The sequence below is a fragment of the Phaseolus vulgaris genome, chromosome 8, assembly GCF_000499845.2.
Source record: "Phaseolus vulgaris cultivar G19833 chromosome 8, P. vulgaris v2.0, whole genome shotgun sequence".
Taxonomy (NCBI): Eukaryota; Viridiplantae; Streptophyta; class Magnoliopsida; order Fabales; family Fabaceae; genus Phaseolus; species Phaseolus vulgaris.
In genome coordinates, this window is record NC_023752.2 from 13971158 (window position 1) to 13983274 (window position 12117).

The 12117-nt window shown below is 27.4% G+C and overlaps 1 protein-coding gene across 2 annotated transcripts in view; it reads right to left on the minus strand.

Moving 5' to 3' along the window:
• The window catches only part of LOC137823883 (tropinone reductase homolog At5g06060-like), a 28368-nt gene extending 19185 nt beyond the window's left edge, over positions 1-9183 (minus strand). Inside the window, exons 1-5 of one of the 2 annotated variants that reach the window (XM_068629194.1) lie at positions 8996-9183; positions 8716-8923; positions 7693-7909; positions 7491-7603; positions 5158-5514 (exon numbers count right to left, since the gene is read on the minus strand). In XM_068629194.1, the coding sequence (XP_068485295.1) occupies positions 5347-5514; positions 7491-7603; positions 7693-7909; positions 8716-8923; positions 8996-9087 (798 nt within the window). In that variant the 5' untranslated portion in view covers positions 9088-9183 and the 3' untranslated portion in view covers positions 5158-5346. Of the gene's footprint in view, positions 1-5157; positions 5515-7490; positions 7604-7692; positions 7910-8715; positions 8924-8995 lie in introns of those variants that run through there. The other variant, XM_068629195.1, reaches the window with a different exon arrangement.
• Between the last annotated feature and the right edge of the window lie 2934 nt (positions 9184-12117).

Consider the following 12117-nt stretch of genomic DNA (forward strand, 5'->3'; position numbering starts at 1 on the left):
AAAATCTTATATTCTTAGCCTCTATTTGCTTTAAGCTAGTTATTGAATACGAGGATAAAAGTGTGCGGATTGATTCTGTTTGGATAAGAAGGTGATGTTGCGAGTGAAGAAATGTGTTGCGAGCGGAGAAATGTGAAAAATACAAAAAAAAAAAATCATCACCCAAATGTGAAAAAATAAAATGAAATTAGGTGACTTATTTGAAAAAATCTCATTTATTCTCAAACTTATACTATTGTCATTTCTGTTTGTATGTGATATTTTTTTAAAATTATTTTAATTAAATTAATTATTTATATTATTATTCAAATTTTATAACTTTACAAATATAATAATTTTGTTTATGATCTAAATATTAAATTAATTTTAAAATACATTGATTTATTTATTATTATTATATATAATATAATCAATTATATATAATCTTAATTTTTTATGTATTATAATTAGTTATAAAATATTTTTTCTGTATTATAATTAGTTTTAAAGTATTTTTCTGTATTATAATTAGTTATGAATCAATTATATTATAAAATTTAAACATTTTTTAAAATTTCCAATATTAAAATTTAAGTTTTTAGACATAATCAATTATGTAATATGTTATAAATGAGACATAATCAATTATTCACTAGTTTTGAAGGTATAAATGATTGCTTAGTGTGTTATAAATTAGACATAATTGATTATCCATAATCAATTGTATAGTATGTTATAAATAAGACATAATCGATTGATATATATTGTATTTTTTTATTTTTTTTTATGAAAATAGTTAATTTCTTTTTAGTAGTATGCATAAATATTGAATTCATTAATTATATAAAATTATTATAAAATTAGCAATATAATCTAAATTCAATGTAAGATTATTTTCTAATCATATTTTTTAAAATTGTGAATATTTAAATTATTTATTTTTATCTAACAATTTTAAATTTTTACATATATTGATAATTTTTCATCTAAATTTTTTTACAATTATGAATATCAAATTTTATTTTAAATACTCATTTACTTTTAAAATATATTAAATTTTTCATAATAATAAATAAAATCATCATTAATATTAATATTCTTTTATATATATATATATATACTTAATATACGTATATAACATAATATAATATAATAAAATAATCATAAATAATATTAAAATGATCTAAATAATTAAATTTAACTAACAAAACTATTTTAAATTAATAAATATTATTTAAATATAACGCAAAAATATTTTAAATATTTATTTATTTATATATTTATTTATTATTTATAATTGTAATTTTAAATTATTTTAATTAATTAAAATGTACACAAAATTAACTTATATTCTTTTTCATTTTTTCATACACAAGGGTAAATTTGTAATCTTACATTTTACACTATTAAAAATAATTCAAAATACTTTTACAATCATCTTATCACTCCTCTACTTCAATAAACTTCCCTCACACCTTACCATACCTCAATCCAAACACACTAAACTTTTTTTGCATTTTCTTCTCAAATCCTCATATTTTCACTCTCTCATACCTTCACATTTCCACTCCACAATCCAAAGAAAATATTAAAATGCGTAGCAAAGAAAGTGTGATTTGAATACATAAAATTATATATTTTATTTGAACTTTTTTACGGTTTAATTCAATTTTTTTCTAGGTCTCACTTGGTTTATTTATTTATTTTAATATAAAATTTTGGTCTTTATATCTATAGTTTTTATAAAAAAATTTCGGTATAGTTTGAAAATTTTCCTTCCTCTTTTGAAAATCTTATATAAATTTTTAAAGATAATGTTTACACATTGAAAAATTAACTCCAATAGAGTTAAAATGCTTATTTACAATAATTAATATACAACGTTTCACTACTAAATGTTGTCTATCAAAATATGGTGGCACTTTTAAAATTAAAACAGGTAGATAGATCGCGGTTGTAAGAAGAACTGCAGTTCTAACCTACAACCGCTATCTATTCCCTTCGATTTAAATAGACATTGGTTCCTTTTACAACTGTTGTCTATACCCTAATTTGAGCCCCATGTCACTTAAGCTTTCGTTCTCTATGTTTTCTTTCTTCTTTTTCGCACTCTCTCTTCAACTCTTTTGAAACATTCTCTTCACTCAATGTCTTTGCAAGTTTTTCCTACCCTTATTGCTTATTCTTCCAACATTCTTCCTATTGGTTCATTGTTCATTGTTCATTCTTCAATTGGTTCATTGTTTAAGGTTCTTGTCCATTGCTCCACCATCGCGCTCCGTTTTCCCTCCATCGTCGCTGCCACCGCTTCCTTTGTATGTTCTTTCTACCCTCATTGCTTATTCTTCCGCTTTCGTTCTCATCTTATATTTCCTTCATTCTTCCATTGGTTCACTGCTCATTCTTCCATTTGTTCATTGTTTAAGGTTCTTGTTCATTGCTCCACCACTGCGCTCCACTTTCCCTCTACCGTTGTCACTGTTATCGTCGTCATTGCCATCACCTTGAGGTTGGTGTTTTTTTTTTTGAATTTTTTTTGTCTATATGTGACTTATAAACGACAGTTCTATACCTTAATAGAATAGACTACATGATGATAGATAGCGGTTTCGAAACTGTTGTCTAATTGCTAAAAGGGACAACTATCTTTGACCTCTTCTACATTAGTGCTCATACGTGGTCTCAATTACTATTATAATATTTTTTATATAAGTATATTATGAATTTATTAGAATTATTTTTAATTATGAAAAAAAAGTCTTTTGAGTTTCTAGAGAGAATAAATTAAGAATGACTAATAATGAATTATGAACCAAATCATGAGAGATTTTGTTTCCATTTTCTGAATTTTATTTACACTGAAAATTAAACTTATGGTGAATTTGTGGGAGGTTATTTATTAACCTTTTCCCAATGACCTTATGATGAAATCATGACTGATAGAGCATCCATTTAGCTAGTTCAACCATTCAGAAGGTTGATTAAGAGCATGGCATAGGACCTAGTGTTAGGTCAGACTCATTCCATAGTGAGTGATTTAGAGCCCATTATGCATCAAAGGATTACCAGGAGCAAAGTACAAAATATTGGACCTGAGCACCAACTATTTTATCTGCTTTGTATTTCTATAGAATAGGAATTAAATAACATAAATTGGACTTGTGCAAAGTCCAAAACCTATCTTATAGAAAGAATTTCCCATGCACCTTCACATTAAGCACATGCTTAAATGTGAGAAGCATGACTCTCTTAGATGTACAATTAGTGGCGCCAATTTAGGGGCTCAAGTAGGCTTAGTTCGGATTTTGAATTTCCCTCCCTTTACGATTCACATGACACCTTAAGCTATAAATAGAATGTTTTGCTTCATGTAATTCATACTAGATTTTGAGTAAAGAAACTTTGTTGTAGTGAATTTCTGAGTAGCTATTTTTCCTCAGAGTCTTATCTTGACTCCTTTCCTCACTCATCTTGGATCTCCTCTTCCAAGTGGCTTGAATCATTCCATCACTTCATCTGCATGAATGTTACAGGCGCATAAGCTTTCCATTCTCTTATCTCTCTCCATTCTCTTTCAATTTTCGTCCAATCTTTCTTACGTTGAATTCATAACTTTGTGTTCATTTTATTCTGTGTGTCTTTTATTTTTACTCTTTGAAGAGAACTTTCTCGCTTACTTAACAATTTGGTTAAACCATGTCCAATTCTAATACAAGAAAAAACAAAACTCAATGTGTGTAGTTGCTAAATCAACTCCCTTTCACCTTAGATCCATTGCATGTTGGGAGTGGGTGCTGTATTTCCTTGTTTGGTCTCATTAGGCTTCCATTTATAGGAAATTTTCCCTTTATACGAAAAACATCCGTAATTAATTATATCTCGATATTGTACATAAATAATAATATATGTATATGGATATCGTCCATTAGTTATTTACATATGGATGTTGTTGATTGATAATTACAGACGGAAATTACTTACAGAAATATTACTATATGAAATTATTTTAAAATTTCTAACATCTGTAAATTGTAGTTACCTATAAAGGATTGACCTATAAATTTTTCGTCCTAAGTAATATATATAGATAGCTGAATTTTATCTATATATTTTTGGTAGTACCTATATATTTATGCAATAGATAATAAGGAATTTTCTTTTAGTAAATTAATAGATAATACATAATAATTCAATATGATTTATTGTAATTTAAAAGATAATTTATTTACGTTGAAAAACCTACATACCTAATTAATAGTGTATAAATATTTTTGAAACTTACAAAGTAATTCAAATATAAATAATTTTCAAATTTTACATATTTGATCTAAGATGAAAAATCTTGATTGACCATATCTTAATGTTGTTTTCTCTGTTGGAAATCCCACATCGACCAGAGATTAGAGTATTTCATTGTATATAAGTGCGTGCAAACCTCAACTTCATGAGTCGGTTTTATGAGGTTGAGTTAAGCTTAAAGTCCACTTCGTAATATCTTCTTCCAGGACAGGCACACCTATCTCATCTCCATGAGCTCAATTAATACTAAACTCAATACTCTCACATTTCGCAAACATCTTAATTTATATATATATATATATATATAAAAAAACACACTCAAACAATTAATCAGATCTTAATTAAGTGTTAAGATCGTATTAAGTGTACGGCTGATGTCACGTCTTGATTGCCATCACTGAGCCGACTGCCCACGTCAATGGGGTCGACTGATAGTACAAGTCCTATTACGCTCAATCAAGGTCAGCGAACCTAATCCACGATTAAGAACTAGGTATTACTGCCCTAAAGGCGGTCCAACTCCTTAACCTAGCCCAATAAGAAAAGTCCACCAAAGGTAATATAAATAGCACATATTTCAAGAATAGGTACGTTGTCATATACAATGCTGTGAGAACCGAGCGTCGAATACCTTTGCTGACTTGAGCGCCGGAGTGCCTTCTCTGAGTCTGGATTACAAGAAGACCGAGAGTCGAGACTAGGAAGGAAGAGTGGGGAGTTTACAAGGAAGGGAGTTGAAGGATAGTACGGCTGACCGATAGAAGGAGAAAGAGGAATCCTTTCAATAGTTCTCTATTAACAAATCCATATATATATATATATATATATATATTATTTTTTTTTATTTTTTTTATTTAAAAAAAAACACAAGTAAAAATATATTAAAATATTACAAGTATATTTTATCATTTATCACATAAAATAAATAGAATACAAGATTCAAAGGATACATAGACAATGCTTAAGAACATAAAATAAATAGAAAAGAAGATTCAAAGGTTACATACGAAAGATGAAAAATGAAAATTAAACACACTCTTAATTAATTGTCGGATCACTAATTGAAATTTAAGATGTGAAACCTCCATCTACATATAAAATTTGCCCATTGATATATGATGCAGCAGGAAGACAAAGAAAAGCAACAAGTGATGATACTTCGTTGGGTTCTCCTATACGACCGGAAGGTATTTTAGATGTAACATTAGCATCAAACTCTTTTGGTCCACTTTTCTCCTGAAAGAACAATAATTACTATGATATTAACATAAGAGAAATAAAAACATAATGGTAACATATGTGTCAAATAAGAAATTGCACAATAAATACCATTTTTACACATAACACAGTTCTACAACTACCGTAATACCCTAACCATCAATTTTCCATATGAAGTAAGGAAGGTAGGTTAAGTTTATCCATTTGAAAGCATATGACATATGACATTACATTTTAAGTAAACTTTTTAATACAATAAATTTGTGACTATTTTGATTAAATAATATTTAATTTTTACTTTTATTCAATGTAATAACTAAACTTAAAGTTATACACCAATACATAAATTTGTCTAATGTCATGGTTATAAAAAATTACCTTAAATATTTGGCTCAAAAAACCTACATCGCAACCCATCTATTTGGATATAATTAGGTAGGAGTCACATTTAAGACACGCAGAATATCTATAATGAAACTATCTAAAGGAAAGCGGACATGAATGTCTGAGATTAAGCAGGAATAGAAGTAGAAAAAGTATTTAGGTTCCTTCCCACTACCCAGACAAACGGTCTCGAACTCTTTACACATACGCAAGGATAATATCCCATCAGGGGTACCTTTTAAAAAAATGTCTACACTCTCGACGAAAGTTTGAAGCACGGATGGTTGTCGAAATTTCGAGAAAATCTCTTGGACTCAGTTATCCACCCACACATAGTTGGTCTCTCGAATCTCCTCACCTCTATATGAACTTAGGGAAGTAAAAGAGGATGCCAAAAATCCTATGTCATTCCTACCTACAAGATCAACAACTTGCCAGTGCTTTTGGTATCAATAGAACTGGAATTAATATCTACGACCATCGGCCTTCCTCCACTTGGACCCTTGACGCAAAAGAAAACAAAGTGCTAACAGAAAGAGAAGACATGGTTACCTCCAAAAACTCCTCAACCGGTACACCCACAAATTCTAAAAAAACAAACACTCTCGACATTCAGATTCTTAGAGCAAATTCACAGGTAAAGTGTAAGAAGTGGATCCCACTACCACTCCTATTTATAGGTGGAGGAAGGGGGGAATATGAACCATCTTGCCCATTCTAAACCGTTGGATCATGTCGGCATCAACGATTCAGATCATCTGGCCTTGCACATCCTCACAGTACGTCACATCCACGCGCCTGGAACGCCACAATAAGTTTTCCCACTCGGCTCCTAGGTCGTGTAAGCGGTCACACGGCATAACAGTCACGTGGATATACCAGCCAACAAGAAAATTAATATCCGACATAGCGGTTAGCCGACTTAGCGACCCCATAGACCCTACATAGAATTCCTCTACTAGGGCCCGGGGCATATAGCCCTGGACGAGCATCTAGTTAAAGATAAAGAATTTTTTCTTTCACAGACTCTATGTGACACTCAAAAAATCATTTCACTTGAGCCTAAGGGACATATGTACTACCAGATGGTCGAGTGGTCAACAACCTTTCGGCCCACTTAACCTAAATAGAACCCTTAAATTTCCATTTAACCATAATGAAGCCAGTTTATTTGCAAAGAGTGATTAGGACACAATCAGACCCTCTTTTGTACCCACGAACGGACCCATAACAATAGAGGTTCATCCAAAAGGTATAAATACGAGAGACCGACAGACGCTTGAGGTAATTTTTTCTCTTTTAACTCACCTACATATTTTATTCAGACTAACTTGATCGTTAAAGTACCTTCACAAGTGCCTCCCACAATCATTCAAAGAAACAAAAGACTTGACCGAAGACTACAACACCTAAAGGCCAAAAAGACCAGAAGCAGAAGATAAAAGAAGTCACTCTAGGAAAAACCCAACCTTATAAAATTTTTTATATTTATAACCTTTTTAAAACATTACCAAATTGGACATGATCCAAATTTACAATACTAATCTGCTACTCTTGATCTTAACTTTTTTTCTACATTATCAATATCCATTTCATATCTTTAAACATACCATGACAGATTCCAAGAGTGGAGTCCAAATTGGTCCAGGTGCTACAGCATTTGCACGAATGTTATCCTTTGCCCACTCCAATGCCACATTCTTGGTGAATTGATTCATGGCTCCTGAATTAAATTATATATTTAGATCAAATATCTTCTACTATCAACAAGTTAGATTCGGAAAATTACAAATGAAATTAGTATGTATATACCTTTAGTGGCTGCATAAGCAGATAAAGCTGGAAGAGCTTTTAGACCTGTAATGGATGAAATAAATACAATGTTCCCAGATCCAGATTCTTTAAGAAGTGGGTGTGCAAGTTGAGTCAAATGAAAAGCAGACTCAAAATTGGTAGCCATTATAGTTGATATATCTTCAGCAGTGTGATCTATTATTTTCTTTGTTATCTCTCTCCCTGCATTGTTCACCTACGAGAGAACCACATATGAAATCGTCCCATATACAATAATGAAAAATGAATCAGAAAATGAAGAATAATTCATTGTAACCTATTACAATGAATATATATTCTGTTACTTTTCTAACTCAACGATCAACTTGTTTTTTAAGTTACCAGTCAGTGAGTTAATTTTCATAGGACGGTGATAAGTTGACAAAAAAAGCAGTAAAGAAACATTAACAATCTAATAAATTAATATTTTAATTATATTTAATTTATTTTTTTATTTAAAACATGATTATATTATTATAATAGGTTATCAAGTGGATGTGATTTATTTTTCTGGTGTCAAAGTATTTTTTTTCAATTAAATAATAAGTATTTAGATTAAAATCAAATATATTTTAAATACTTAATAAATAGTTTTTAGTAAAATTCTTTTAAAAATACAGAAATTTAAAACTTAATTAAATTTTATATTTGATTGAGAATATTTAATTATAAAATATTTTTTCTTTATTAAACTTTTAAAAAGATTAAACCATGTGTGTAAGTTTAAGTCAATTTTACATGAGATTACAAATCATTTGTATATTGTAATTTATTTGTTTTATTGACTGAGATTTCTAATATAGTAATTTTTATTTTATTTTATTTCTAATAGAAATTTCCAACATACCTTTTTACATTGAGAATTAATCATATATTGTGTAAAAACAAAAATATTTATGGTAGTACAATAAAAACCATATATTTCTAACAATTAAATCTTGCTTCAGAATGTTTGTTTGGAGGGAGGGGAAAAAAAGGTTATGATGAGTGGTTGAATCTTACTAGAATGTTAAGCTTGCCCTGAAAGATGGAGGAAACAGTTTCCATGAGTGTTTGGCGTTGGTGGCGATGTAAGACATCACAGACTGAACCAGTGACGTTGAAGCCCTTCTTTTTCCACTCTTCTAAACACCTATTAATATCTTCTTCCTTTCGTGAACATACATGAATACTTGCCCCAAATTCTGCCAATTCCTCCACGATCGCATGCCTAATCAAAAATAAACAAGACAAAGTAAAGAACTGAAGAAAAGGAAATATCTTGGTAAAGTATGTTACCAACCCAATCCCTCGGGTTCCTCCTGTCACAAGAGCTGTCATGCCATCGAGTGACCATCTCTTGTCCTTCATGCTGCTCAACTTTGGTTCCCCCATTTTTTGTTTCTATTCGAACACTTCAACAAAATGGAAAATAGATGTGTTGTGAAGCAGAAAGAAAAGCTCAAAGATACCCCTCTTCATATATGCATGTTCAAGTTCTGTAGCACTTTGTAATTTTAAGCCGTACGACCGACACTTTGTCGGTCCCATAATATCATGAATTCAATTACTAGAATTAATCAAAATAATTAATGGTTAAAAATTATGTAATGTATTTGTAAATATGATTCAAGTTCTCTAAATTAGGTACGTCATGATACCGTGCTCTGAATACCGAATATTGAATATTATTACTGATTTGAGTGTTAAAATGTCTTTTGAAAGTACTATTTGAATCTGAATTACGAGAAGACGAAAAGGTGAAATGACTAAAAAGGAAAAAAAGAAACTTACAAGAAAGAAAGTTTCACTCCAATACGACGACCAAACAAGAAGAAATAGTTATCTTGAATTCAACCCGTTTAAGAATAATTAATAAAAATTAATATTCAAACAAATTATTAACATGTATGATTGAAATATATATATATATATATATATATATATATATATATATATATATAAACTTCCTTAATAATTATTTCTTGAAAAAGGTCATTGAAAATGTGCAAGGAAAAAGGCACTCCAAATTGGTACCCATTGTGGTTTATATATCTTCTGCATTATAACAATCATTTTCTTTGTTACGAGCGATGTTCACCTAAAAGAGAAAGCAGTTATGAAGTAACTAAAAAAATAAGCAGAAAATGAAGAATATGTGGACATTGGAGATCACACAACCTTAAGACGTAAAAAAAAAATCATATATTATTCTAAAGTGTGTAGCCAGAAAATTATGTATTTGCATGCAAGAAAGTGTGGATATTACTTGAATTTTTTTTATACTGTTCAAAGTCATTTTTTTTTCAAACTTCACTTAGTTTATTTCTTTATTTTATTATGAGATTTTTGTTATTTTTCTTTCTAGAGATAATAAATTAAGAATATACAATAATAAGTAATGAATTATGAATCAAATCATAAGAGAACATTGTAATACAAAGTTTGGGGATTTTCTTTCAATTTTCTGAATTTGACTTAACTGAAAATTAAACTTAAGTGAATTTATGGGAGGTTATTTGTTAGCCTTTTTCCCAATGAACTTCGATGCATTGAATGTTGTGATGTGATATATGGTGAGGAATCAAGTGGCATTGCTGCAGGGAGTGGGTGCTGTTTTCTGACACACACGTCATGTTTTGTTTTGGATTTTCTGTTTTATGGTTTGTTTTGCCCTAGAAAGTAATTTTATTGTTTATTTGAATTAGATTTAAGATGATTTAAAAGGAAAAGTGTGACAAAAAATATTGTTTAAATTAAAATAAATAAAATGAAAAATATAAAAAAATAAGAAAGTTGGTAAATAATATGATAGATATAATTAAAATTATATTTTTTTAATTGATAAATATGTAAATTTATAAAATTATTTTTATATTTAAAAGTTTTTAAAAATTAATTTTATTTATTTATAAATTATAATTATTTTTAATTAAAATATTATTTTCAAGTGATTGAAATATTATTTTTGATAAATATTAGAATTATTTGATAAAAAAATATAAAATAATTTAAAATTTAATAAAAGTATTGAAATATTTATAATTAAATATTTGATAAAAAAATTATTTTTATATCAATAAAATTATTATTTTTATATTTATTTTTTATAGTTAATATAATTATTATATAATTTTTTTATTATAAAAAATTATTTATTATTATTAATAATTATGTTTATAATAATTATTAATTATTATATATTTTTCTGACATAATTTATTTAATATTTTTTTATTTTTTAAATATTATTATATTATATTATATTTAATTATGTACTTTTGTTTTAAATAAAAATAAATAATAATTTAAGATTAAAATAAAAAAATAACAGAATAAATTATAAATAATAAATTATATATATATATGTAAATGTTTTCATAAATTTTTATAAAAAACAAAAAAGTTTCATTTTTTTTTTAATTTGCATATTATTTCTATGTTTTATTTGAATACAGTGAATATTTTTTTTCTTATGAAACAAATTGGTGGCCTTCCATATATTTATATATGATGGATTTAAAAATAAACATATATAATACACAATAAGTTTAAAATTAAATAGTATTAAAATAATAGTATTAAGACACTACAAGAAAAATGCGAATTACATACGGATCAAAATCCGTATGTAAATAGTAGCACCATAAAATAAAATTAGCAGTGAATGAGATTCGAAGACATCCTTCAACAATCAAGTAAAATTTAACCACTACAACAAGCAAATTCTTTAGTTTTATTATGATTTTTATTATACTTATTATTATTAATAATACTAACAATATTAATAATATTAATAATATTAACAATATTAATAATATTAACAATATTAATAATACTAACAATACTAATAATACTAACAATACTAACAATACTAACAATATTAACAATACTAAAAATATTAATAATATTAATAATACTAACAATACTAACAATATTAATAATACTAACAATACTAATAATACTAACAATATTAATGATACTAACAATATTAACATATGAATCACATTTAATTTATCTATAATCTACTTGAATCTAAACATAATTTATTATATTATCTATTAGTATGAATCAAATTTAATATATGTCATACTCATAGTCATCATATTACCTATTACATTAAAATCAACTATCATATTAATTATTATTTTACGATCATATTGACTTAATTAAGTTCATTATAGGTAGTTGGTTTTACTTGTGTGTTATAGTAAAGAATATTGTCAACAAACAATATTATCTTTTAACATAAAATGATGACTTTTACATTAACTATTAATTAAATCTCTAATACCTACTAGTTAGTATATCATTATAGTTTAAACTATATTAATTATTCCATAAATCTATGTAAAAAGTTGTTACTAAATAACCCTTTCTACTAATATATAAATCATAATGACAAAGTGATTAAATAATTTATAAT